We start from the raw sequence: 23,904 nt of genomic DNA, 5'->3' as shown, positions 1-23,904 counted from the left end.
AAACTCAGTTTAACAATTCCTGACATTTAATCCTAGTAAAAAGTCCCTGTTTTAGGTCAGTTAGAATCACCACTTTATTCTAAGAATGTGAAATGTCAGAATAATAGTGGAGAGAAGGATTTATTCCAGCTTTTATTTCTTTCATCACATTCCCAGTGGGTCAGAAGTTTACATACACTCAATTAGTGTTTAGTAGCACTGCCTTTAAATTGTTTAACCTGGGTCAAACGTTTCAGGTAGCCTTCCAAAAGCTTCCCACAATAAGTTGGGTGAATTTTGGCCCATTCCTCCTGACATAGCTGGTGTAACTGAGACAGGGCTGTAGGCCTCCTTGCTCGCACATGCTTTTCAGTTCTGCCCACACATTTTCTATAGGATTGAAGTCAGGGCTTTGTGATGGCCACTCCAATACCTTGACTTTGTTGTCCTTAAGCCATTTTGCCACAACTTTGGAAGTATACTTGGGGTCATTGTCCTATTGGAAGACCCATTTGCGACCAAGCTTTAACTTTCTGACTGATGTCTTGACATGTTGCTTCAATATATCCACATAATTTTCCTCCCTCATGATGCCATCTATTTTGTGAAGTGCACCAGTCCCTCCTGCAGCAAAGCAAACCCACAACATGATGCTGCCACCCCCGTGCTTCACGGTTGGGACGTGTTCTTCGGTTTGCAAGCCTCCCCCGTTTCCTCCAAACATAACAATGGTCATTAAGGCCAAACAGTTCTATTTTTTGTTTCGTCAAACCAGAGGACATTTCTCCAAAAAGTACGATCTTTGTCCCCATGTGCAGTTGCACACCGTAGTCTGGCTTTTTTATGGCGGTTTTGGAGCAGTGGCTTCTTCTTTGTTGAGCGGCCTTTCAAGTTAAGTTGATATATGACTTGTTTTACTGTAGATATAGATATTTTTGTACCTGTTTTTTTTCCAGTGGTCCTTTGCTGTACACAAAGTAGATGTCCTAACTGAATTGCCAAAACTATAGTTTGTTAACAAGACATTTGTAGAGTGGTTGAAAAACAAGTTTTATTGACTCCAACTTAAGTGTATGTATGTAAACTTCCGACTTAAACTGTACATACAGTACTATACCTGCACTGATATCTCCACCGGAGCGGCCAGTGTCAGTCTGCAACTGCAGCAGCATACTCTTTGGGGGCATTTTGGTACTGAAGGCAGTCTGGATATTGTCCACAAAATTCTTACAATGGGAACTGTCTACCCAAATTCGCTCCCCCAAAGAGTCCTCAATGTACACCTGAAAAGAACAAGAACATGTTAAAGAGTGCACAACAGTGGTAACAATGCAGCTAGAATACAAACAGAAATCCAATAGGAATGATGAGTGATTCTCACTTTGACAAAGATTTCTGGCCAGTTCTCATCCTCCTCATAGGCTGCCATCAGCAGGTTGCAAGCTAGCACAGACACCAGACTGTTGCCCTTTGCTTTGAAGTTGATGGAGGCATCCCGGCGAAGGAGACTGCACAAGGCCTGTCAGATAGAGAAAGTCATGAACCAATCTGTATAACAATGGTATGGAACTGATTGTAAAATGTTGGGTTTCAAATCTCACCTCAATAATGCCTTCAGTGGCGAAGAGATTTGGCTTAATCTTGGCCAGGAACATGAGGCTGAGGTATAGTGTTATGTCAGGTTTGGCCCGGTTCATCTTCAGCTGTTTGACAGCTCCACAGAGCACCCCTTCAATGCGATCATCATTTCCATCCTGCTCTGCATTCTCAATCTCATCCAGGAGCACTGCTGGGGGGACTGCAAGAGAACCATTGCGTTAATAATATGCACAGTCACAGCACATCACAGACACAGGATTCACCACAACCGATTCCACTGAAAAACATATTTGAATTGAAACTGTTTCCTACCTTCTATGGGCACCACTGAGGGCTCCTTGATCGAAGGTGATATAGCCCTTTTGTCCACTGCTGCCACATCAGCCAGTCGTCCTAGGGCGCTGACAGGAGGGGTAGAGGAGATCTTGGGGCGCTTCACGAGGCCGGATAGGCCAGAGGAGGATGGAAGTGACGAGGAAGTCTCTCGTTTACGGTCAGTGGGTAAGGTGGACGCTGGCTTAAGGAGAACTGCAGGTGCTTTGGACTCTCCGCCACTCTTTGACCCCAATGCTATGAAATCTCCAGGAGGAGGGTGACCTATTGGCAACATTTTGAAGAGAAACACTTGTAATATTATTGTATGTTTGACAAAAGCAACATCTTACTTTTGTCAAACATACAATAATATTACAAGTGGGTGCAGATAGCTAGATACTGTACATACCTGAGGGCTTTGCAGCACTAGGCCGCCTGATCGTTGTAGGCTTGGGACGATTCATCATGTACACTCACTGCTAAATCATGTACTGTGTGGGTGCAGAGATTTCTACGTGAGACACACAGATAGCTAGTTAGCATAGCTACCTGGAAACTGGTCGGTAAATAATTATCTCATCTCAACATCGAGGCTGCCAATTTGTAAAGCATTTTTACATCACGATAACGGATTTATCCCCAAAAAGTGCCTAAAACCTTTGGCATTTGTCAAACTGAAAGGGCTAAGCAGCAGCTATTAGCTAACTAACGTTACTGTTATTGTGAAGCATTATAGACAGCGGCAACCTAAGGTTACCGGTATGTGAGTTAGCTAGTAACTAGCTACAAGCAATTACATCGGAAAAAGCTGGTTAGATAAACAACTACGTGTTAGTTCGTTTCCAATATGCATGGGTAATTATGACTGACTGTTGGAATTGCAAACTATTGAATATCAAAAAGAAATAGACCCGTTCTCACTTCCATGTTGTATTCCCGAACGGAAGTTCCCGCGTCTCGAACGGAAGTCCCGCCCGTGCAATGGTAAGCGTTGAAGAACATCAAATCAAATCTAATTTTATTTGTCACATACACATGGTTAGCAGATGTTAATACGAGTGTAGCGAAATGCTTGTGCTTCTAGTTCCGACAATGCCGCAATAACCAACGAGTAATCTAGCTAACAATTCCAAAACTACTACCTTATACACACAAGTGTAAAGGGATAAAGAATATGTACATAAAGATATATGAATGAGTGATGGTACAGAGCGGCATAGGCAAGATGCAGTAGATGGTATCGAGTACAGTATATACATATGAGATGAGTATGTAAACAAAGTGGCATAGTTTAAAGTGGCTAGTGATACATGTATTACATAAAGATGCAGTAGATGATATAGAGTACAGTATATACGTATGCATATGAGATAAATAATGTAGGGTATGTAAACATTATATTAAGTAGCATTGTTTAAATTGGCTAGTGATATATTTTACATCAATTCCCATTATTAAAGTGGCTGGAGTTGAGTCAGTGTGTTGGCAGCAGCCACTCAATGTTAGTGGTGGCTGTTTAACAGTCTGATGGCCTTGAGATAGAAGCTGTTTTTCAGTCTCTCGGTCCCAGCTTTGATGCACCTGTACTGACCTCGCCTTCTGGATGATAGTGGGGTGAACAGGCAGTGGCTCGGGTGGTTGTTGTCCTTGATGATCTTTATGGCCTTCCTGTGACATCGGGTGGTGTAGGTGTCCTGGAGGGCAGGTAGTTTGCCCCCGGTGATGCGTTGTGCAGACCTCACTGCCCTCTGGAGAGCCTTACGGTTGTGGGCGGAGCAGTTGCCGTACCAGGCGGTGATACAGCCCGACAGGATGCTCTCGATTGTGCATCTGTAGAAGTTTGTGAGTGCTTTTGGTGACAAGCCGAATTTCTTCAGACTCCTGAGGTTGAAAAATGTGCTGGTACTGTGTAGATCACAAACTAAATGCAGATTAGGCTATAGGCTAATAAGGATAGAAACATCTGCATTGTGTTATTAATCAAAATGTATTTAGATATTTTTCATTAAAATCATGTATGACTAATGTTCCCATTGTAATTGTATTTATCCTATAATGTAATTTCTCCAGTCTCACAAGTAGGCCTAGGCCAAGTGCAATAATGTCTGGCAGTGGGTGTTGTTATGGGTGGCACTATTTGCCTAAGAGCTTTGGAAAAGGAATAAGGTTTCCAAGAATCCTCACAATGATGTCAGGCATGGAAACATACATTACTGCTTGTGCCAGACAAAGAAAACAGACATGTCACCCAGAAAGGCACACACTGTAAAGCACATATTGGAAGAAAAAAAAACATGTGCTTGTAATCTAGCCTTGTTAGTGAAAATGCTTTAGTTCTTATATCTGGTTAAAGTTACTACTTATGAAAAATGGCATGGCAATTGTGCTCTCCTTTCATGTTACACATTCCATTTATCTGATGACACAATTATAGTGCATAACAAAGCCTTACTATTCCCAAACCAAAAGATGACCCTTTATCCTACATGCGACACTGTTACAGTATTCTCCATGCTATTACATCAGACATGTTTGACACTTTCTCTAATAGCAACAAATTAGCCTACATCTTATTCAGAGACTATATTGCTGAATACCAGTCTTTCATAGCAGACTACTAACACAAACTGAAACTGCTTCACCACATGTTTCCATAGCCCTGTAACCTGACAGTGTGTTACATAAAGTGTTTTTAATATTACACATATTTTGGACAAATCATTGGAATGCTTAGTCATGTTCCAAATATAAATCCTGTGTCACATGGGAAGTCCACAAACTTGAAAAAACAGTTTGTGAGAAGTCTGTTTCTTCAGAAACAACTCATGGGTGACTATGAGTCAATGTTTTTAAGGAGAAATCCACCCAAAACAGAATCTCCCATTTTGTTTGCACCTCAGGAAGCTAAAGTCAATGTTGTAGTCATATTGCTATGACAATTGCAAACCTTTTAATTTGTTTTACTCAGTACTCAGGGTTGAGTAGGCTACTTTCTTTGTAATATGTACAATGTAATCTTTTAAAAAAAATAAAAAAATATTTTTATTTCACCTTTATTTAACCAGGTAGGCTAGTTGAGAACACGTTCTCATTTACAACTGCGACCTGGCCAAGATAAAGCATAGCAGTGTGAACAGACAGCAACACAGAGTTACACATGGAGTAAACAATAAACAAGTCAGTAACACAGTAGATTTTTTTTTAATAATTAAAAAAAGAGTCTATATACATTGTGTGCAAAAGGCATGAGGAGGTAGGCGAATAATTACAATTTAGCAGATTAACACTGGAGAGATAAATGATCAGATGGTCATGTGCAGATAGAGAGCAGAAAAGTAAATAAATAAAAACAGTATGGGGATAAGGTAGGTAAATTTGCTTGGGCTATTTACCGATGGACTATGTACAGCTGCAGCGATCGGTTAGCTGCTCAGATAGCAGATGTTTAAAGTTGGTGAGGGAGGTAAAAGTCTCCAACTCGTTCCAGTCACAGGCAGCAGAGAACTGGAAGGAAAGGCGGCCGAATGAGGTGTTGGCTTTCGGGATGATCAGTGAGATACACCTGCTGGAGCGAGTGCTACGGGTGGGTGTTGCCATCGTGACCAGTGAACTGAGATAAGGCGGAGCTTTACCTAGCACGGACTTGTAGATGACCTGGAGCCAGTGGGTCTGGCGACGAATATGTAGCGAGGGCCAGCCGACTAGAGCATACAGGTCGCAGTGGTGGGTGGTATAAGGTGCTTTAGTAACAAAGCGGATGGCACTGTGATAAACTGCATCCAGTTTGCTGAGTAGAGTATTAGAAGCCATTTTGTAGATGACATCGCCAAAGTCGAGGATTAGTAGGATAGTCAGTTTTACTAGGGTAAGTTTGGCGGCGTGAGTGAAGGAGGCTTTGTTTGCGAAATAGAAAGCCGATTCTAGATTTGATTTTGGATGGGAGATGTTTGATATGAGTCTGGAAAGAGAGTTTACAGTCTAGCCAGACACCTAGGTACTTATAGATTTCCACATATTCTAGGTCGGAACCATCCAGGGTGGTGATGCTAGTCGGGCGTGCAGGTGCAGGCAGCGAACGGTTGAAAAGCATGCATTTGGTTTTACTAGCATTTAAGAGCAGTTGGAGGCCACGGAAGGAGTGTTGTATGGCATTGAAGATCGTTTGGAGGTTAGATAGCACAGTGTCCAAGGAAGGGCCAGAAGTATACAGAATGGTGTCGTCTGCGTAGAGGTGGATCAGGGAATCGCCCGCAGCAAGAGCAACATCATTGATATATACAGAGAAAAGAGTTGGCCTAGAATTGAACCCTGTGGCACCCCCATAGAGACTGCCACAACATGCCCTCCGATTTGACACACTGAACTCTGTCTGCAAAGTAGTTGGAGAACCAGGCAAGGCAGTCATTAGAAAAACCGAGGCTACTGAGTCTGCCGATAAGAATATGGTGATTGACAGAGTCGAAAACCTTGGCCAGGTCGATGAAGACGGCTGCACAGTACTGTCTTTTATCGATGGCAGTTATGATATCGTTTAGTACCTTTAGCGTGGCTGAGGTGCACCCGTGACCGGCTCGGAAACCAGATTGCACAGTGGAGATGGTACGGTGGGATTCGAGATGGTCAGTGATCTGTTTGTTGACTTGGCTTTCGAAGACCTTAGATAGGCAGGGCAGATTGGATATAGGTCTGTAACAGTTTGGGTCCAGGGTGTCTGCCCCTTTGAAGAGGGGGAAGACCGCGGCAGCTTTCCAGTCCTTGGGGATCTCAGACGATATGAAAGAGAGGTTGAACAGGTTGGCAATAGGAGTTGCGACAATGGCGGCGGATAGTTTCAGAAATAGAGGGTCCAGATTGTCAAGCCCAGCTGATTTGTACGGGTCCAGGTTTTGCAGCTCTTTCAGAAGATCTGCTATCTGGATTTGGGCAAAGGAGAAGCTGGGGAGGCTTGGGTGAGGTAGCTGCGGGGGGTGGAGCTGTTGGCCGAGGTTGGAGTAGCCAGGAGGAAGGCATGGCCAGTCGTTGAGAAATGCTTGTTGAAGTTTTCGATTATTATGGATTTATCGGTGGTGACCGTGTTACCTAGCCTCAGTGCAGTGGGCAGCTGGGAGGAGGTGCTCTTGTTCTCCATGGACTTAATTTAAAGTTATCTGTCCAAAATTGTAATCAGTAACTTAACTTTTGTATTACCCAAACTCAGTCACCAAATCTGATGACTTTCAGTTATGTTTGGATTACTTTCTCCTTAAGAGGTATTAGAAGATGACAAAAAGGAATTGAACGTCATTGAGAAAACGTGCTTTCTGAATTTAGAAGTAATCAGCTTGTTTTTTCCCGCCAAAAATAGCTGGTATCCTAACTGATTAGTTATTTTTTTGTAATCAGTTTACAAGTAAACAGTTACTCCCAAACGCTGCTAATAACTAGACTTAAGAAGTTAGTGAAGTCATCATTTATATGTTAATCATTAACAGTCTGTTGGGGTACTGGAGGTTCATTTTCCAACCTTCTGTAAACAGTCGGGGGGCTCTTCGTTCTAGATAATTTTACCCGAGCTCGGCATCATACATCATCGGTGGGATATCGTGGGCATAAAAGCTAACACGTCCTCTGATCTTTATTGTTTCATATCCCAGTACACTACTGTGTAATATTGATTTAGTCAAAACAAAGACATGAACAGACAAGTCCTGCCTCAGGTAAAGGCTTCGACACTGCTGGAGTGGAACATCTGGGAGACACATTTTTCTAATAAATCGCCACATGATCAATAAAATAATGAATTGCCGACAGCCCAACTATACACCAAGCCAAACAATCCCATGCCACAGTGCACATTCAATTACATTTTTAATTACAAGAATGCTCAGGGGGGATTACAGAGGCATATAAACTATTGCGAACATAACCTGATGTTAATTCTGTTGACAAGATGTGCTCTAATAAAGCAGGTTTGGGCATTGCTTTAGAATGAGAACCACCCATAACACAAACTTGAGTAATTACTCATCTCAAAAGCTGCATTTGCTTTCAACTTTATTGTACTCTGCATGAGAGATCCCAGCACATCAATGTACAATTTAGTCCATATGCCTCTCCTGAGGAAAACGCTCATGTGTTGAATCACCCCTGGCAATGGTCTTCCACAGAAATACAACCATACACCAACCTCCTGGCTCTAGGCCCAGCTACAGTGGGTGAACTCTATGGGAGTTAGTCAGTTCCTTTGCTAGGAAATTAGTGGGAATCTTTTTTTCCCATTGTTTACAGTGTAATGGACAGGTCCTCACTAAAGACATCCTGATTTGAACCAATGTATGAATGCATATTGTAAGGAGCAAGTTGATTATTACATGAATATCATTCAGTAATTTACAACCCTCCCATTTAAATTTGACCTTTTCCATTCTCAAGCCTCTGCAGCGCAGTCCATGGTTGCATTTACACAGCCAGCCCAATTTTGATCTTTTGCCACTAACTGGTCTTTTGACTAATCAGATCGGATTATGGGCAAAAAACAGAATTGGAATGCCTGTGTAAATGCAGGCAATGCGTGTTTATTGTTTCAATACTTCTATTGGTGTATCTAAATATATGTGGCAACCTTACGCAAGTGAATACTGTTGAAGCCAATTAGACCACAGCCTTAAGGCATGTCAGCACTGCTTATCAACTCTGTGCTCAGTTTGAGGATGTTCAATGAGATGAGCCCTAGAGTTAGGCTGTTAATGTATACATACACATTTTAAACATGCAGTATTAAAATTAGTAAATCATTTTTAGAAGAATATTTGATTTGTCTGTTTAAAAACATTAATGCAGCGTATGACCAAGAACAACTGAGAAGCACGTTGTTGGGAGTCCTTAGTTGGGGGGATACTACTAGTTTATTTTTGGAGATGTGTCATGTTTTTTTTCTAAAGCATTTCACCTAAGAGAATGTCTGTCACCCTTCTCAGACTATATATTGTCTTGCATGAGAATGGTCTTGGGGCAGTAGTGTAAGTGGTTAGTAAGAAGGCGGAATAAGCAAGCTTATAGTTGGCCTCAGAGCCTTCAACATTATGCAGCCTGTAATAAATCCATAACTCAAAATACATGTTGGAAGGACAGGACATTGGTAAAGACAGATGGCGCTGTTTCTTCTATTAACCAGTGAGGCAGTAACTTTAGGGTCAGATTACCAAAAAAAAAGAAGATAATTCTGTAATATAAATTATGGGAAGTATGTGGGATAGGGTTTCTCTCATACTGATTTTGTCACCAGAAGAACAAACATTGTGCAATCATGGAATTATTGAATTAGCATATAAAAAGCTAAAACATGTGCTGACATTGTCTGTGAAGTATTAACAGCATATAGTTGGATAGCCATAATTAGTATAATAATGATTTAATCTACACATTATCTCGCCAATTTTCCCAAAAGTATTAGCTAACTGCATCTACCATCTATTTATGGCGTCCCCTAGTTTCCCGCCTCGTTTACGTCAGCAGAAAGTTATTTTCATGAATGGAGGGGGCGGTCACGAGGAATTAGTGACGTGAATACTTGCGGAAGCACAGAGTGGAATGTTGATACATTGTTGTTGTTTTGTAGTTAATTTAGTACGGGGATACATTTCGGGTTCGACTGCTGGACGCCTTTCAGAATCGCGACAAGTAACTTCCACCCGTATAGGACGGCAACTTCACAAGCTTTACGCTTTGCAGACGGAGAATATCCGCGTTCATAAGGTGAGAGAGTACGAGCGCTTTTCTGTGAGATGTTTTGACATTCCTCTCTAGAATTGCTGATGCTATCACGGTTTACGCATGTATCAACAAGTAAGATCAGGCTTAAACAAATATTTAATTTACATGTTATCAACGTACTTGGTACATTTTGTAGGCCTATCTTTTCAATTTGAAACAATTTACAAACGTTTATGGTTATTTGCAATTTTTCTTCTGCAATATGGACACGTGTTGAAGTAGTGTAACGCCTGGAATGAACTTATTTCACTCTTGAAGTTAAAATGTAACAATTTAACAAATCGTGTTTTTCCGAATTGTTTCTATTTTTTTTTATTCCATCTATTTACCAATTGCAAAATTTTGAATGTTAATATGTTTTACTTCTGCCTCTTAATAACTTGAATAAGTGTAGTATTTTCAGAGATCTTCGATTAATTACTATATCCAGATCGTTGTCCACATAGCATACGGTAGCATACTTTTATATTTACGACGTAAGGAAACAACACGTGGTCTGGGTTTTAGAATTCTGAGTCAGGGCATGGTGTGGGTGTAACCGATTCTTCGTGGGTGTCAGTTGTTGATGTGTGCAGAGGGTCCCTGGTTCGAGCCCGGGTATGGGCGAGGGGACGGACTAAAGTTATACTGTTACATGGGGATAGACCACCAGGAGGATAGTAAAGGGGACAACAGTAATGGAGACAACAGTAATGGAGACAACAGTAATGGAGACAACAGTAATGGAGACAACAGTAATGGAGACAACAGTAATGGAGACAACAGTAATGGAGACGAGTTCTAAAACGTTGCCTTTGCTTCACACATGATAAATTCTACGATTAGCTTGTTTTCCTATATCAAAACCCGTAAGTGTGTGGGCTACTGTAATTTTCAGCAAGTATGGCAGTTTTTATTTTCCTTAAATGTAGTATAAACTGTAGAAGTTAGGTTTATGTTCAGTTTATTATATAGCATCTGAAATATACAGTGCCTTCAGAAAGTATTCACACCCTTGACCACATTTTGTTGTTACAGCCTGAATGTAAAATTAAATAAATTGAGATTTCACTGGCCTACTACACACAATGCCCCATAATGTCAAAGTGGAATTATGTTTGTGCTGCTAAGGTACGCAATAGTATATTTTGGTAGACAGAATAGCAAAGACAGATTGTGCTCTTTGGTAAAAGGGGTACATTGGAATTATGTTTGTTTAAATTCGTTTTTAAAAAAATATATGTTTACAAGTTAAGTAAAAATGAAAAGCTGAAATGTCTTGTTATGTCATGCCTAAATACACTTCAAAAGTATGTGGACATCTGCTCCTTGAACATCTCATTCCAAAATCATGGGCATTAATATGCCTGGAGGTGTGTTTTGGGTCATTGTCCTGTTGGAAAACAAGTGATAGTCCCACTAACAAATTGTTAGTGCTGTATCAGTGATTTCAGTATTTATCCTATACCCTGGTTTGACAGTAGAGAGAGTGCCATAGTTGGCCCTGGTTCAGCAGAATCTCTTTTGGAAGCCGCAGCGTCACAGGTCAATATGAAATTGAATCTACGGGCCTGTTGTCAAAGCAATCATTTTTAGATGACACTCACACAAAAAAGTTTGTTGCTATGCTGATTAAAAAAAAAAAAAAATTCTCTTTTGCTCAGCTTTATAAAATTAACAAAGAGAAGAAATCCTTATCAATTTCATATTTTGGTGCTGATTGCATGTCTGGGATCAGATTCTTGGACATTTGAACTTTACTGTCATTGTGATTTATATGGAAAATATGAGAGGAGTCCTTTCTCATCCAAAACTTTCCACATTGTATGATGGCCTTGAAATCTCGTCGAAGAGGCTGCCTATGCCCCGAGTCACTGTTGAAGTCAGAAGTTTAGATACACTTAGGTTGGAGTCATTACAACTCATTTTTCAACCACTCCACAAATTACTTGTTAACAAACTATAGTTTTGGCAAGTCAGTTAGGACATCTACTTTGTGCAAGTCATTTTTCCAACAATTGTTTAGAGACAGATTATTTACTTATAATTCACTGTATCACAATTCCAGTGGGTCAGAAGTTCACCTACATTAAGTTGACTGTGCATTTAAACAGCTTGGAAAATTCCAGAAATTGTCATGGCTTTAGAAGCTTCTGTTAGGCTAATTGACTTCATTTGAGTCTATTAGAGGTGTATTTTTTTTATTTACCTTTATTTAACTACATTTACATTTAAGTCATTTAGCAGACGCTCTTATCCAGAGCGACTTACAAATTGGTGCATTCACTAGGCAAGTCCGTTAAGAACAAATTCTTATTTTCAATGACAGCGTAGGGACAGTGGGTTAACTGCCTGTTCAGGGGCAGAACGACAGATTTGTACCTTGTCAGCTCGGGGATTTGAACTTGCAAACTTCCGGTTACTAGTACAACGCTCTAACCACTAGGCTACCCTGCCGTATCTGTGGATGTATTTCAAGCCTACCTTCAAACTCAGTCCCTCTCTGCTTGACATCATGGGAAAATCAAAAGAAATCAGCCAAGACCTCAGACAAAAAATTGTAGACCTCCACAAGTCTGGTTCATCCTTGGGAGCAATTTCCAAATGCCTGAAAGTACCATGTTAATCTGTACAAGCAATAGTACGCAAGTATAAACACCATGGGACCACGCATCCGCCATACCGCTCAGGAAGAAGACACATTCTGTCTCCTAGAGATGAATGTATTTTGGTGTGACAAGTGCAAATCAATCCCAGAACAACAGCAAAGGACCTTGTGAAGATGCTGGAGGAAATGGGTACAAAAATATCTATATCTACAGTAAAACGAGTCCATTATCGACATAATCTGAACGGCTGCTTAACAAAAAAAGAAGCCACAGCTCCAAAACCGCCATAAAAAATCCAGACTACGGTTTGCAACTGCACATGGGGACAAAGATCGTACTTTTTGGAGAAATGTCCTCTGGGCTGAAATACAACTGTTTGGCCATAATGACCATTGTTATATTTGGAGAAAAAAGGGGGAGGCTTGCAAGCCAAAGAACACCATCCCAACCGTGAAGCACAGGAGTGGCAACATCATGTTGTGGGTGTGCTTTGCTGAAGGAGGGACTGGTGCACTTCACAAAATAGATGGCATCATGAGGGAGGGGAAATTATGTGGATATATTGAAGCAACATGTCAAGACATCAGTCAGGAAGTTAAAGCTTGGTCGTAAATGGGTCTTCCAAATGGACAATGACCCCAAGCATACTTCCAAAGTTGTGGCAAAATGGCTTAAGGACAACAAAGTCAAGGTATAGGAGTGGCTATCACAAAGCCCTGACTTCAATCCTAATCCTATTTGTGGGCAGAACTGAAAAAGTGTGTGTGAGCATGGAGGCCTACAAACCTGACTTAGTTGTACCAGCTCTGTCAGGGGGAATGGGCCAAAATTCACCCAACTTATTGTGGGAAGCTTGTGGAAGGCTACCTGAGACGTTTGATCCAAGTTAAACAATTTTAAAGGCAATGCTACCAAATACTAATTGAGTGTATGTAAACTTCTGACCCATTGGGAATGTGATGAAAGAAATAAAAGCTGATATAAATCACTCTACTATTATTCTGACATTTCACTTTCTTAAAATAAAGTGGTGATTCTAACTGACCTAAGACAGGGAATCTTTATTAGTATTAGATGTCAGGAACTGGGATACACCTTAGCCAAACACATTTAAACTCAGTATGTAAACTTCTGACTTCAACTGTATGGTGGTGACCTCCCACACCAAGTGCATCAAATCCATGCACTGTTATGAGGTTAACATGTGGCTTGGTTACCAATGTGATGTCTTCTGCTCTCTCACTTCCCTAACCAATATTTCAGCATAACAATATGGTGTATACATACTCATGGTTAATGATGCTCACAGTTTTCATAGTATTGAGTGTTCAGGGGTGGAAGAGAACCCACAGTTGTCATTGTGGGTTTTGCAGTGTGTTGTGAAATGACTGTGGTTAGTGAAAAGGTATGACTCAAAAGGAAACCAAAGTCAGATATTTTTATGTATAAAGTTACTTTTAACTGTGAAACGTTTAACTTAATTTCCTTACTATGTGTTCTGATAATTTATTTCTAGAGACAAAGACTGTGTCATAAGAATTACATAGACATGACAGACAACCAAAATATTTACAGTACTGTATTACATGTACAGTTTAACAGTCCCGTTAACAGGTTTACACCGAAGCATGGAGAGATATACATTGGCATCTCTCCACAAGTGCCTCTTAGGTGCCTGTGTTGTACCAACCACCAGGATCTGCACCCAGCCCATTCCTGCTTTTCTGGATGACTTCCTGGATCTCAGACCAATGCTCTCGCCACACTGTGGCCTGGGGTGTGGAAGGATCGTCTCGAGTAGTGTCTTGTTTTTTTAATTATGGTATTAGGTGGTATACAGTAAACAAGGAGAAATGTCCTGAACTTTCTCACTTTTACATCTGAGAACTTGGGTACACAGACTGAATAAGAATATTAACAACTTAATGGAGAGCCGGGATGGAATTAATGACTCCTAAACTCCTTTGTTATTTGAAGTTGGAAAATGTAATAGTATTTTTTTCCTCATTGATTTTCATTGTTATTCAATGTGTACTATGGAATGGCTTTAGTTAGGTAATAACTGGACAGCTTTGTCTTTGTTGTGTGCATACTTGACATTCTTTTCAATCCCTATGTCCCCAGTTGGAAAGTCGCTTCGCTCAGAGATCTACCTCTCCTCCCTTTTCCGCAAAAAAGTTCCGGCGGGTATGCCAGCCGTTTCCTGTACTTTTCCTTCTGCCCTGCGGAACAACGTGATTTTCCAGGAAACGTCAGTTTGGGAGGGTGTGATTCCCTGCCGCTCGTCCTAGTTCTTACCAGTAAACAGCATGACTCATGGCTCGGCTATGCTCTCCATTTCCTTTACATAACATCCCTCCAAATGTGCTGCGCTGGAGTGCAGAGCAGAGTGCACCACCACAGCATAGTCTGGAGGAAGGCTCTCTTCTCCCCAACTCCCTGAGCAAACCGAGGAGACATTCTGTACAGAGGGGAGCTCCATCAAGCTCTCTCTCCTCTCTCAGAGGAACATAGCGTATCTGTTTTCCACCAAACCCAAACTCTAAAACGAATAGAAAAGAGAAGGAAAACAAGTAGCCAAGACAAGCCAACATTTCATCTATCACTGGGACCTGAGCACTCAGGTCTTTGACGTGCTCTTTATTCTAGCAAAACGTCGCGCCCCAGAGCAGTACCTGTCATAACCCAAGCACACAGACTTGAATTTGAGCTGAGGTCTGAATGACAAAAACTAAACGGAGTCACATTTCACACATTGTCTCTGGACTAATACCATAACAGGCCTGCAGTTTATTGGCTTGTTATTCTAGCCAGGTCACAATCAGTACTTAAATAGGCAGTTATTCATCCATTATTAATGGTTACTGCCTGGGCTGATACTGTGGTGCTGATTTAATATGCACCTTGGTAAAACTCATTCTAGAGTATTTTAGCAAAGCTGTAGCCCTAGTTCTTGGCTCAAGCTTTGAGTAAGTCATTGATGTCAATTACACTGAATGACTAAACAACAAACTATGACAAAGGTTATGTTCACTTTTTCCAAAAGTTAAATTGGCCAGAGAACAGTGATTATTACCAGTGGGCTGCATCCGGAGCCTACAGTAATCTTGTCAGTTGGACTTGTGTGAGTTGATACGATGAGTAATTTCCTCATGATCTGGACTACGTGAGCTGATGAAATATGGCGCTGAAATCATCAGACCTTTCCTGTGGCCAGCAAATATTTTATATTTTCATATCTGTTTAGCCACCACCTTGTGTGTAAATGCTCCCTCTCTCATCATGAAAACTTAACAGTGTTGTCTAACTAAGTTATTTGGTTAGGGATAGTACTACTCTTTATTCCTGTTAGTCGTCAACACTTGATTAATTCTGGCTGTTGTTAGACTTCGATATGAGACACATCTGAATTTCAGACATTTGGAAGATTTTACAGCGATATCTTTACATCTGAATAGATAAGCCCCCCTTCCATAGATGGGTGCATTACACAGGACATATTATGAATGCATTTATCCTCCCAAATGAAACTTGGGGTCTCTTTCGTGTGTGTGCTTAGTCAGGACTGTGGTTCTGTTATCTACACTTAAGCCACATTCTATGGCTTTACTTTTTTTACTTAGAAGCACTCAAAAAGGTGAAAAGGGAAATATGTGCACAGTCAAAAGCGGTACTGAATTGTAAAATGTGCCTGTTGCTCGTCCTGAAAGATGATCAAAACAGGGATTTGGCCTTGGAACCTTACTGCTCTTTTCCTCTCTGGAAGACGGAAAGCCGCAAAGTGGGATCTGAAGAGCTCGACCTAGTGCCATTTGCTAAAACAGACAGGAGAACATGCAGAAGGGATTTGAAGGAAACAATGTGGCCTCTGAGCTGTAAAGCTTGAAGGAGGCCTTTTTACATCCCCATTTCATGATATTCGAGTCACACGCAATATTACCCAGGGTCTCCCCTTGATGCAACAGTTCAAAACAGGCTCTTTCAGCCAACTTGCTGGAACATTGTCTTACATTTTTGGCTGGCTGTGCAGTGTTGGATTCAAAGTTGCATACATGTGCCAAAATAAGGCTATGCTGTATGCTTTTCTCTACTCTTTTTCCTATAGTTAAGTTGAAAACCCAAGTGAATTTCAAATGAGGATCAAAGGGGATGGCCAAAACAAGTAATCAGACGTGATGGTTCACCGAACATGCTGTCATGTGGTTCTTAAATCCACACAAAACAGAGTCATCTATTGGTTTATTTTCCAAGTTAGGATTGTGTGAAGTGTACACTCCACATTCATGTATCCCTTCATTACAGAAACATGCGGCCAGGCATAGGCTGTACCTCCGGTGTGGTTTTACAAAAAGACAAAACAGATGGCTGACTAAGAACTTATTAGTGATCTGTTCTGCTTCAGTGCCAAAGCCAGTGAACCTTCCATTATCATCTGACCAATCACTTGGCATTCTGCCCCTTTCCACTTAGGAGCTCTAAGACTTTCGATGCAAGAACAGTATAACCACTTCAGCTCTTCAACACATGGTCAACCCAGCAAAAGCTGTCAGAAACGGCTGTGATCAGCTATCTATATTTATTTCCAGGGGCATGAGATGAACTTCGCTAAAGGAATAGTCATTAAAACCTCACCCTTTTGGGTTGTTGTATCATGTTCGAGAAAGTGCACCTCAAAGCGCCGGATGGAATATTTGGCCTCTTAATGAGGTATCGCTTATCACATGTTCACCTAAATTGTTTAGCTGGCAGAATTTTGTGTCAGCAGCACAGTGAGCTAAATATACCCAGCAGCGTTAAATAAGGGCATGTAGCAGCTCAGGAAAGCCAAGTGTAATATGAGCCAGACAACCAGACTCAAGTCCTAAATGAAATAGAGTACATTGTCTCACTACAAAAATACACCCATGACTGTAAGGGAAACTATTCCTCTGTCACACGATCTTCAGGAATTTCCCACATATCTACAGGACTGTGAAGTTCAGTATGACCATAAATGTAAGCTTGTGTTTGTTAGTTTTACTGTTGACATAGGCATATGTTCTGTGTTATAAAGAGGAGACTCATACGGGTCAATGTAGGCCATGTTAGGTTGAATAGTACTGTATCTAAATGGAAGAGACTATGCATTGTTCAGAGTTTATGAGACTGTTATTGTACACACTCCCTAAACTATTGGTGATCCTCACTTAGTTCTTCAAACTGACCTGCCCTTGTAATTTCTACCATGTGTATGACAGGGTTATGAATGAGACTTGTTTACCCTTTGGATGACCATGTGACTATACACCCACACCCATTTGCAGGGTGTTTCCATGGCAGCCGTTGCTTAGGGAGCAGGTCATGGTGCTGAAATGGAGCCTTGGGAGAATGTGGGCTTTTATTCACAGTCAGGCACACAGCAGTCTCTCTCTCTTTTAGGCCATGGCAGCAGTCTCAAAGGCATGTGTTTCACTGTAGTGTTCAGATAGGCCTTTTTCTAAAAACGACTTTGACCAAAATAGCCCATGACCAGTTTCTAAGCAGAGGGCTCAGACAAGCTGTGTGGTGAGAGCTGACCTGTTTCTATTCATGCGGTCTTGCTATGGTCTAGTGAACTACATTGTGAGGGCCCTCCCTACAGCAGCAAGTAAACAGGTTTGCCCAACAGTCTGTATATTCATTATCATCTTTCAGTGTTATGCTGACCTCTGCTGGCAGTCTCTGTTACTAGAGAATCTACTGAGCTGGTTGCGGAGACGTAACTAACACAGGAATGTTGTTGTGGGATCTCATCGATAGATTTCTTGGGAAAGGGGAGTGGCTTCTTAGGATGGCTGTATCTGAACTTGGCTACACTCATAACCGACACTTTCATTTCACAACGAATACACTATATTATGTATACAAATATATTTGAATACATTTTTTTTATTCCCATCACAATTTTCCCTTCTTTGTTTTGCAGTGTTGACGTCTGTGGGATTCTGGCCAGTTTATGCATGCAGGGTATGACGACTCAGTTTAAAGCAAACAAGACTTTAAAGGTAATTTTGTATTCGTACACTATGTTTAATGTGAATGATGAGTTCAGGAAAGGGCCAGACTCTCATCAATGGCTGCCTCTCTTGCAGGTTAAGAAGGAGGTGGGTGAGAATGCCCCGGCCCTCAGTGATGATGAGCTGGTGGTCATGTCGGTGCGCGAGCTCAACACACACCTGCGTGGGCTGACCAAGGAGGACGTGGTGCGGCTGAAGCAGCGGCGGAGGACCTTGAAGAATCGCGGCTATGCCGCCAGCTGCCGCATCAAGCGGGTCACCCAGAAGGAGGAGCTGGAGAGGCAGAAGCAGGAGCTGCAGCACGAGGTAGACAAGTTGGCCCGGGAGAACGCCAGCATGAGGCTAGAGCTGGATGCCCTACGCGCCAAGTATGAGGCCCTGCAGTGCTTTGCCCGGACTGTCACATGTGGTCCTCTCTCACCAGGCAAGGTGGCCACCACCAGCGTTATCACCATCATCAAGTCTACTAACAACCACAACTCCAGCCCAACCTCCTTCTCAGCCCCCTCCTAGTGCTGACAGGACTGGGCTCTCGTCTCCCCGTCCCGCCTGGTCCTTACCGGTTCCGACCCGATCCAGCCTGAAACCAATGGCACCCGACCCATGCTGAGAGGAAGCTCAGTAATTTGACTGAGGGAAGGGGGTGGGGTGGCCACTAGCTCTGTGGGATGATAACAACATGATGCTGCATTCATTCTCTACTCTCTTTCTCTCACATACTGTACATAATCTACATTGTCTGTGCACTGTGCCACAACCTCCCCAGCACCGGCAGGGCATTGGGCCTCTCTGACTGACGGCAGAGTGGGTACTTGATATTATACCCTGTGATGGCAGCACTGGTCTGAGACCGCTCTGATGCCTGTGGTATCTTGCATTTACAGAGTATAAAGTAATATATTATTGTAATAATTACCGTATTAATACATTATGAATATTTAAAATAACACAAAAAAACGCTGATCTAAGCCTAAAAGCCTTCTTTCTTCTGTATATGAGAGTATATACTAATGTCTCAATGGAAATTGAGGCATTGAAGCTTTTGCCTTAAACTGATCTAGGAATGATCTCTCAGTAATATTCTTTTTTTTGTCACACTCATACAGTATGTTAAATAATTTAAGCTTTTATATTTCCAATTTCAAGGGCAGCTTGAAAACTGTAAAAAAAACTAAAAAACAATACAGTGGGGCAAAAAAGTATTTAGCCAGCCACCAATTGTGCAAGTTCTCCCACTTAAAAAGATGAGAGAGGCCTGTCATTTTCATCATAGGTACACTTCAACTATGACAGACAAAATTAGATTTTTTTTTGCTCCAGAAAATCACATTGTAGGATTTTTAGTGAATTTATTTGCAAATGATGGTGGAAAATAAGTATTTGGTCACCTACAAACAAGCAAGATCTCTGGCTCTCACAGACCTGTAACTTCTTCTTTAAGAGGCTCCTCTGTCCTCCACTCGTTACCTGTATTAATGGCACCTGTTTGAACTTGTTATCAGTATAAAAGAAACCTGTCCACAACCTCAAACAGTCACACTCCAAACTCCACTATGGCCAAGAACAAAGAGCTGTCAAAGGACACCAGAAACAGAATTGTAGACCTGCACCAGGCTGGGAAGACTGAATCAGCAATAGGTAAGCAGCTTGGTTTGAAGAAATCAGCTGTGGGAGCAATTATTAGGAAATGGAAGACATACAAGACCACTGATAATCTCCCTCGATCTGGGGCTCCACGCAAGATCTCACCCCGTGGGGTCAAAAATGATCACAAGAACAGTGAGCAAAAATCCCAGAACCACACGGGGGGACCTAGTGAATGACCTACAGAGAGCTGGGACCAAAGTAACAAAGCCTACCATCAGTAACACACTACGCCGCCAGGGACTCAAATCCTGCAGTGCCAGACGTGTCCCCCTGCTTAAGCCAGTACATGTCCAGGCCCATCTGAAGTTTGCTATAGCGCATTTGGATGATCCAAAATAAGATTGGGAGAATGTCATATGGTCAAATGAAACCAAAATATAACTTTTTGGTAAAAACACAACTCGTCGTGTTTAGAGGACAAAGAATGCTGAGTTGCATCCAAAGAACACCATACCTACTGTGAAGCATGGGGGTGGAAACAACATGCTTTGGGGCTGTTTTTCTGCAAAGAGACCAGGACGACTTATCCGTGTAAAGGAAAGAATGAATGGGGCCATGTATCGTGAGATTTTGAGTGAAAACCTCCTTCCATCAGCAAGGGCATTGAAGATGAAATGTGTCTGGGTCTTTCAGCATGACAATGGTCCCAAACACACCGCCTGGGCAACGAAGGAGTGGCTCCGTAAGAAGCATTTCAAGGTCCTGGAGTGGCCTAGCCAGTCTCCAGATCTCAACCCCATAGAAAATCTTTGGAAGGAGTTGAAAGTCTGTGTTGCCCAGAAACAGCCCCAAAACATCACTGCTCTAGAGGAGATCTGCATGGAGGAATGGGCCAAAATACCAGCAACAGTGTGTGAAAACCTTGTGAAGACTTACAGAAAACGTTTGACCTCTGTCATTGCCAACAAAGGGTATATAACAAAGTATTGAGAAACGTTTGTTATTGACCAAATACTTATTTTCCACCATACTTTGCAAATAAATTCATAAAAAATCCTACAATGTGATTTTCTGGATTTTTTTTCTAATTCTGTCTGTCATAGTTGAAGTGTACCTATGATGAAAATTACAGGCCTCATCTTTTTGAGTGGGAGAACTTGCACAATTGGTGGCTGACTAAATACTTTTTTGCCCCACTGTATATATTTGATAACTGACCAAGTATGTTTAGCTGGATGAACCAGGCCCTTTTGACATTGGAAAACTTTTATCTGGTTTAGACTGTAGATTCAACGTGCAGGTATATAGCATTATAGCATAGCCTACATTTTAGAATACAAACATACTCATGGGTTGTCCTCCTTACAGCTGAGGAACTAAATCTACAGTACAAGTAAAATACAAATTAGGCTACATCAGACAAATTTCCAGATCATTGAACGGCACTTACTATGAAACTGTTAGATCACAGTGTAAAAGTACCAAAATCACTTGCTTTGCAAATGTTACAAATCGTATAGCTGCAAATTTACATCTAAAATCATAGGACACCTGAAGCATCTTTTTGTGAAATACCGCATTCCATTCTGGTATTACTTTAGCAATGGGAGATTGTATGATGCTGATCATAGTTTGTGGTCTATCCCAGAATTGCTGAAGTTGCAGCCAGTTTATAACTATTTTATGTTATTAAGACGAGCACTTACCTATGATCTTTTGCCTCTGAACTATCCTCTCCATGCAATGCCATATTTTATGGTAGGTAATCCATATTGGATGTAGTGATAATGGGAGCTGCCTTGACAAATGAAATGCAATTCAATGAATTCCTGTATATTATAGCCTTAAGCTAGAACCTTTTAGTTTCAATGCAAGAGAAGGAAAATCAAAGCTCTCAACTGCCTCCTGTCACTTGACATAAAGAACTCCGTCCTCTTAGAAATCATTCCTACTGTTGGGTCGTCTGAAAGTGCTGCTGCCGGTGTTGGTAACTCTGAAACAGTAGACATTGAACATATGCTTTTGACACAGACTCTTGGGTAAGAGGAATCCTGGTATAAAACTCAAGAGAAAAAAAAACTCTAGGAATGGTGTCATGACCACATTCAATGGCACATTAGCTTCAAATGTTACCCATAAACAAGCACAGGTTGAGTATACTTTTTGATGGTTATAAGTTTCCGTTCTAGATACTTATCTAGAATCTATAATTCTTGCATTTCAGTCCTTATCGAAGTTAGTCACGAGTGAAGTCTAGAGTTGGCTCTTGTCACGGTTTTCTCTTACCCCCAGTGGACATGACTTTTCCTCCTCCCCTGTTTCTTAGCTATAAAGATCACGAAGGGGGACTTAGCTGCTGCATGGCTCTCTGCTATTTCAGGCAGGGCCATTGCTGTGCTCTTATCATTCTCATGTTGTGTTTTCATTTGGTATATTTGTTACTACACCTTAATTCCTGTGTTTTTATATGTGTGTATTTTTCTATAATTGTTGCTTTATTATAGGGATATTAAATACCTGGGAGTGGTGTGATCTTGTTATCATCCTCTGACGTAAAATGATTCTTATTTTCTGGCCTATTTCAGCAGGATAGTTCAATTATTATCTATAGCATCAATTAAATCATAAGGAATCTATTCTGCGGACTTTATAGTTGTATTTGTGTCTTTTTAAGGTCAGTTCATAATTATTACCTGCAAACTACCCTCGTCTAGTCTGCAAATTAGGCTCTGTGTTTACACTCACGGCTGTTTTAGAGTAGGTGGATTGGGTATATTTTTATGGGAAAGACTTACTTTGGTAGCGAATTGCCATATGCCCACATGCTATTATAAGGAAGTTACGTTTGTATCACATTGCTAAACTCCAAGACTTTTGAAGTTTGAGTTGATGCTTTTGTGACAGCTATGAAACAGATACAAGTATTTCAATTTGGAGGAGAATATACAGCAGAATGCTAGTTATGAAATGAATGTTGAGGAAGAGAAAACACTTGAAATATTTAGCACCCTTTTCTGAACTTTACACTGACCTCTGCTGGTAATCTTTATAAATGCTGTGAATAAGCACATTATTGACCAAATTGTTTTGGAGACTTGCAATCCAATTGCATATCAATTTAAGAATTTTATCCATTTAGTTATTGCTTTCAATTTCATTCAATTCTGTTGTAAACAAAGCCACAATACTGTCTATATATTATTGTATGACTCATATTCGAGTGCAAAACATATACTTTTGTGTCAAAATAAACATCCAACAAGGTTGATGAATTTCTATGTACCCCAAGCTGCATTTTCCTCCCTAGTTGTATTAAAACTCACTAAAGGTTCATACACATCTACACATGGCTCTGGCAGCTGAAGATGGAGTATGGAAGCACTAGTAGTTATGCTCTTCCTGCACAGCAGGTGGCTGTGTTATCCCTCAGTACCCTCGATCTAGAAATAAAGAACTTTGCTCCTAGAGTTTGATTTAACATTGACGACGGCAAATTCATATGCACAGGGCACTGTAATGAAACTGCTAGCAACTAGAGGGCAATGTAGATAAGATGTATTTCTGCCATGGTTGATTGCATCTTCTCTGATATGAGCCATTATAATGCAACGGTAAGGTAATTGGATAGATGGTTCAGAAAGCAAGTGGGCACTTTTAAATGTTTATCTTGTACATTTTGCTATATGTTGCCTTTTAGACTGGCGCGGTTAAATTATTATGTTCTTCACCTGATTTATATCTACGTTATGTTTTATGTAGGCCTACACATCTTTCCTATATTTGCTCTGTCAGTCCTATTTACCATAAACGCACATAGAACATACATGTTAAATCTCCTATGTTCAGCAGATATACTTATAAATTAGTTTTAAAAAAGTTCCATGACATATAAAGTATGCTGCTCCAAATTAGTACTTTGTACAAGTCAACATTCAAATGAGTAAACATGGTGGTGGTGGTGGGTGAAAGAATAACAGTTGTAATACAATGGATGTTATACTTTCACTCACCATCTTCCACCTTGTATGACACAATTGTATGTTAACTTT

The 23,904-nt window shown here is 41.1% G+C and overlaps 2 protein-coding genes across 3 annotated transcripts in view; one reads left to right on the top strand and one right to left on the bottom strand.

Moving 5' to 3' along the window:
- Nucleotides 1–2,883, bottom strand: part of LOC118384154 (integrator complex subunit 1-like) — a 31,915-nt gene extending 29,032 nt beyond the window's left edge. Inside the window, exons 1-6 of one of the 2 annotated variants that reach the window (XM_052490923.1) lie at nucleotides 2,815–2,883; nucleotides 2,303–2,384; nucleotides 1,891–2,175; nucleotides 1,581–1,777; nucleotides 1,361–1,498; nucleotides 1,097–1,262 (exon numbers count right to left, since the gene is read on the bottom strand). In XM_052490923.1, coding sequence (XP_052346883.1) covers nucleotides 1,097–1,262; nucleotides 1,361–1,498; nucleotides 1,581–1,777; nucleotides 1,891–2,175; nucleotides 2,303–2,360 — 844 coding nt within the window. In that variant the 5' untranslated portion in view covers nucleotides 2,361–2,384; nucleotides 2,815–2,883. Of the gene's footprint in view, nucleotides 1–1,096; nucleotides 1,263–1,360; nucleotides 1,499–1,580; nucleotides 1,778–1,890; nucleotides 2,176–2,302; nucleotides 2,405–2,814 lie in introns of both variants that reach the window. The other variant, XM_052490922.1, reaches the window with a different exon arrangement.
- A 6,529-nt stretch (nucleotides 2,884–9,412) lies between these two features.
- Nucleotides 9,413–23,904, top strand: LOC118384515 (transcription factor MafK-like). The gene is made up of 3 exons (XM_035771117.2): nucleotides 9,413–9,627; nucleotides 18,178–18,256; nucleotides 18,344–23,904. Exons 2-3 carry the CDS (start codon nucleotides 18,212–18,214, stop codon nucleotides 18,779–18,781), a joined length of 483 nt encoding a protein of 160 aa, XP_035627010.1. The 5' UTR covers nucleotides 9,413–9,627; nucleotides 18,178–18,211; the 3' UTR covers nucleotides 18,782–23,904.

The sequence above is a fragment of the Oncorhynchus keta genome, chromosome 32 (genome assembly GCF_023373465.1).
Source record: "Oncorhynchus keta strain PuntledgeMale-10-30-2019 chromosome 32, Oket_V2, whole genome shotgun sequence".
NCBI lineage: Eukaryota > Metazoa > Chordata > Actinopteri > Salmoniformes > Salmonidae > Oncorhynchus > Oncorhynchus keta.
Note: the sequence above shows the minus strand (reverse complement) of the source record. Positions and strands in the feature narration are given on the sequence as shown.

Bases quoted from the DNA above. Each gene is read 5' to 3' on its own strand.
- LOC118384515 (XM_035771117.2), top strand. From the start codon at position 18,212: ATGCAGGGTATGACGACTCAGTTTAAAGCAAACAAGACTTTAAAG. The intron at 18,257-18,343 runs GTAATTTTGTAT...CCTCTCTTGCAG, and splicing joins AAGCAAACAAGACTTTAAAG to GTTAAGAAGGAGGTGGGTGA.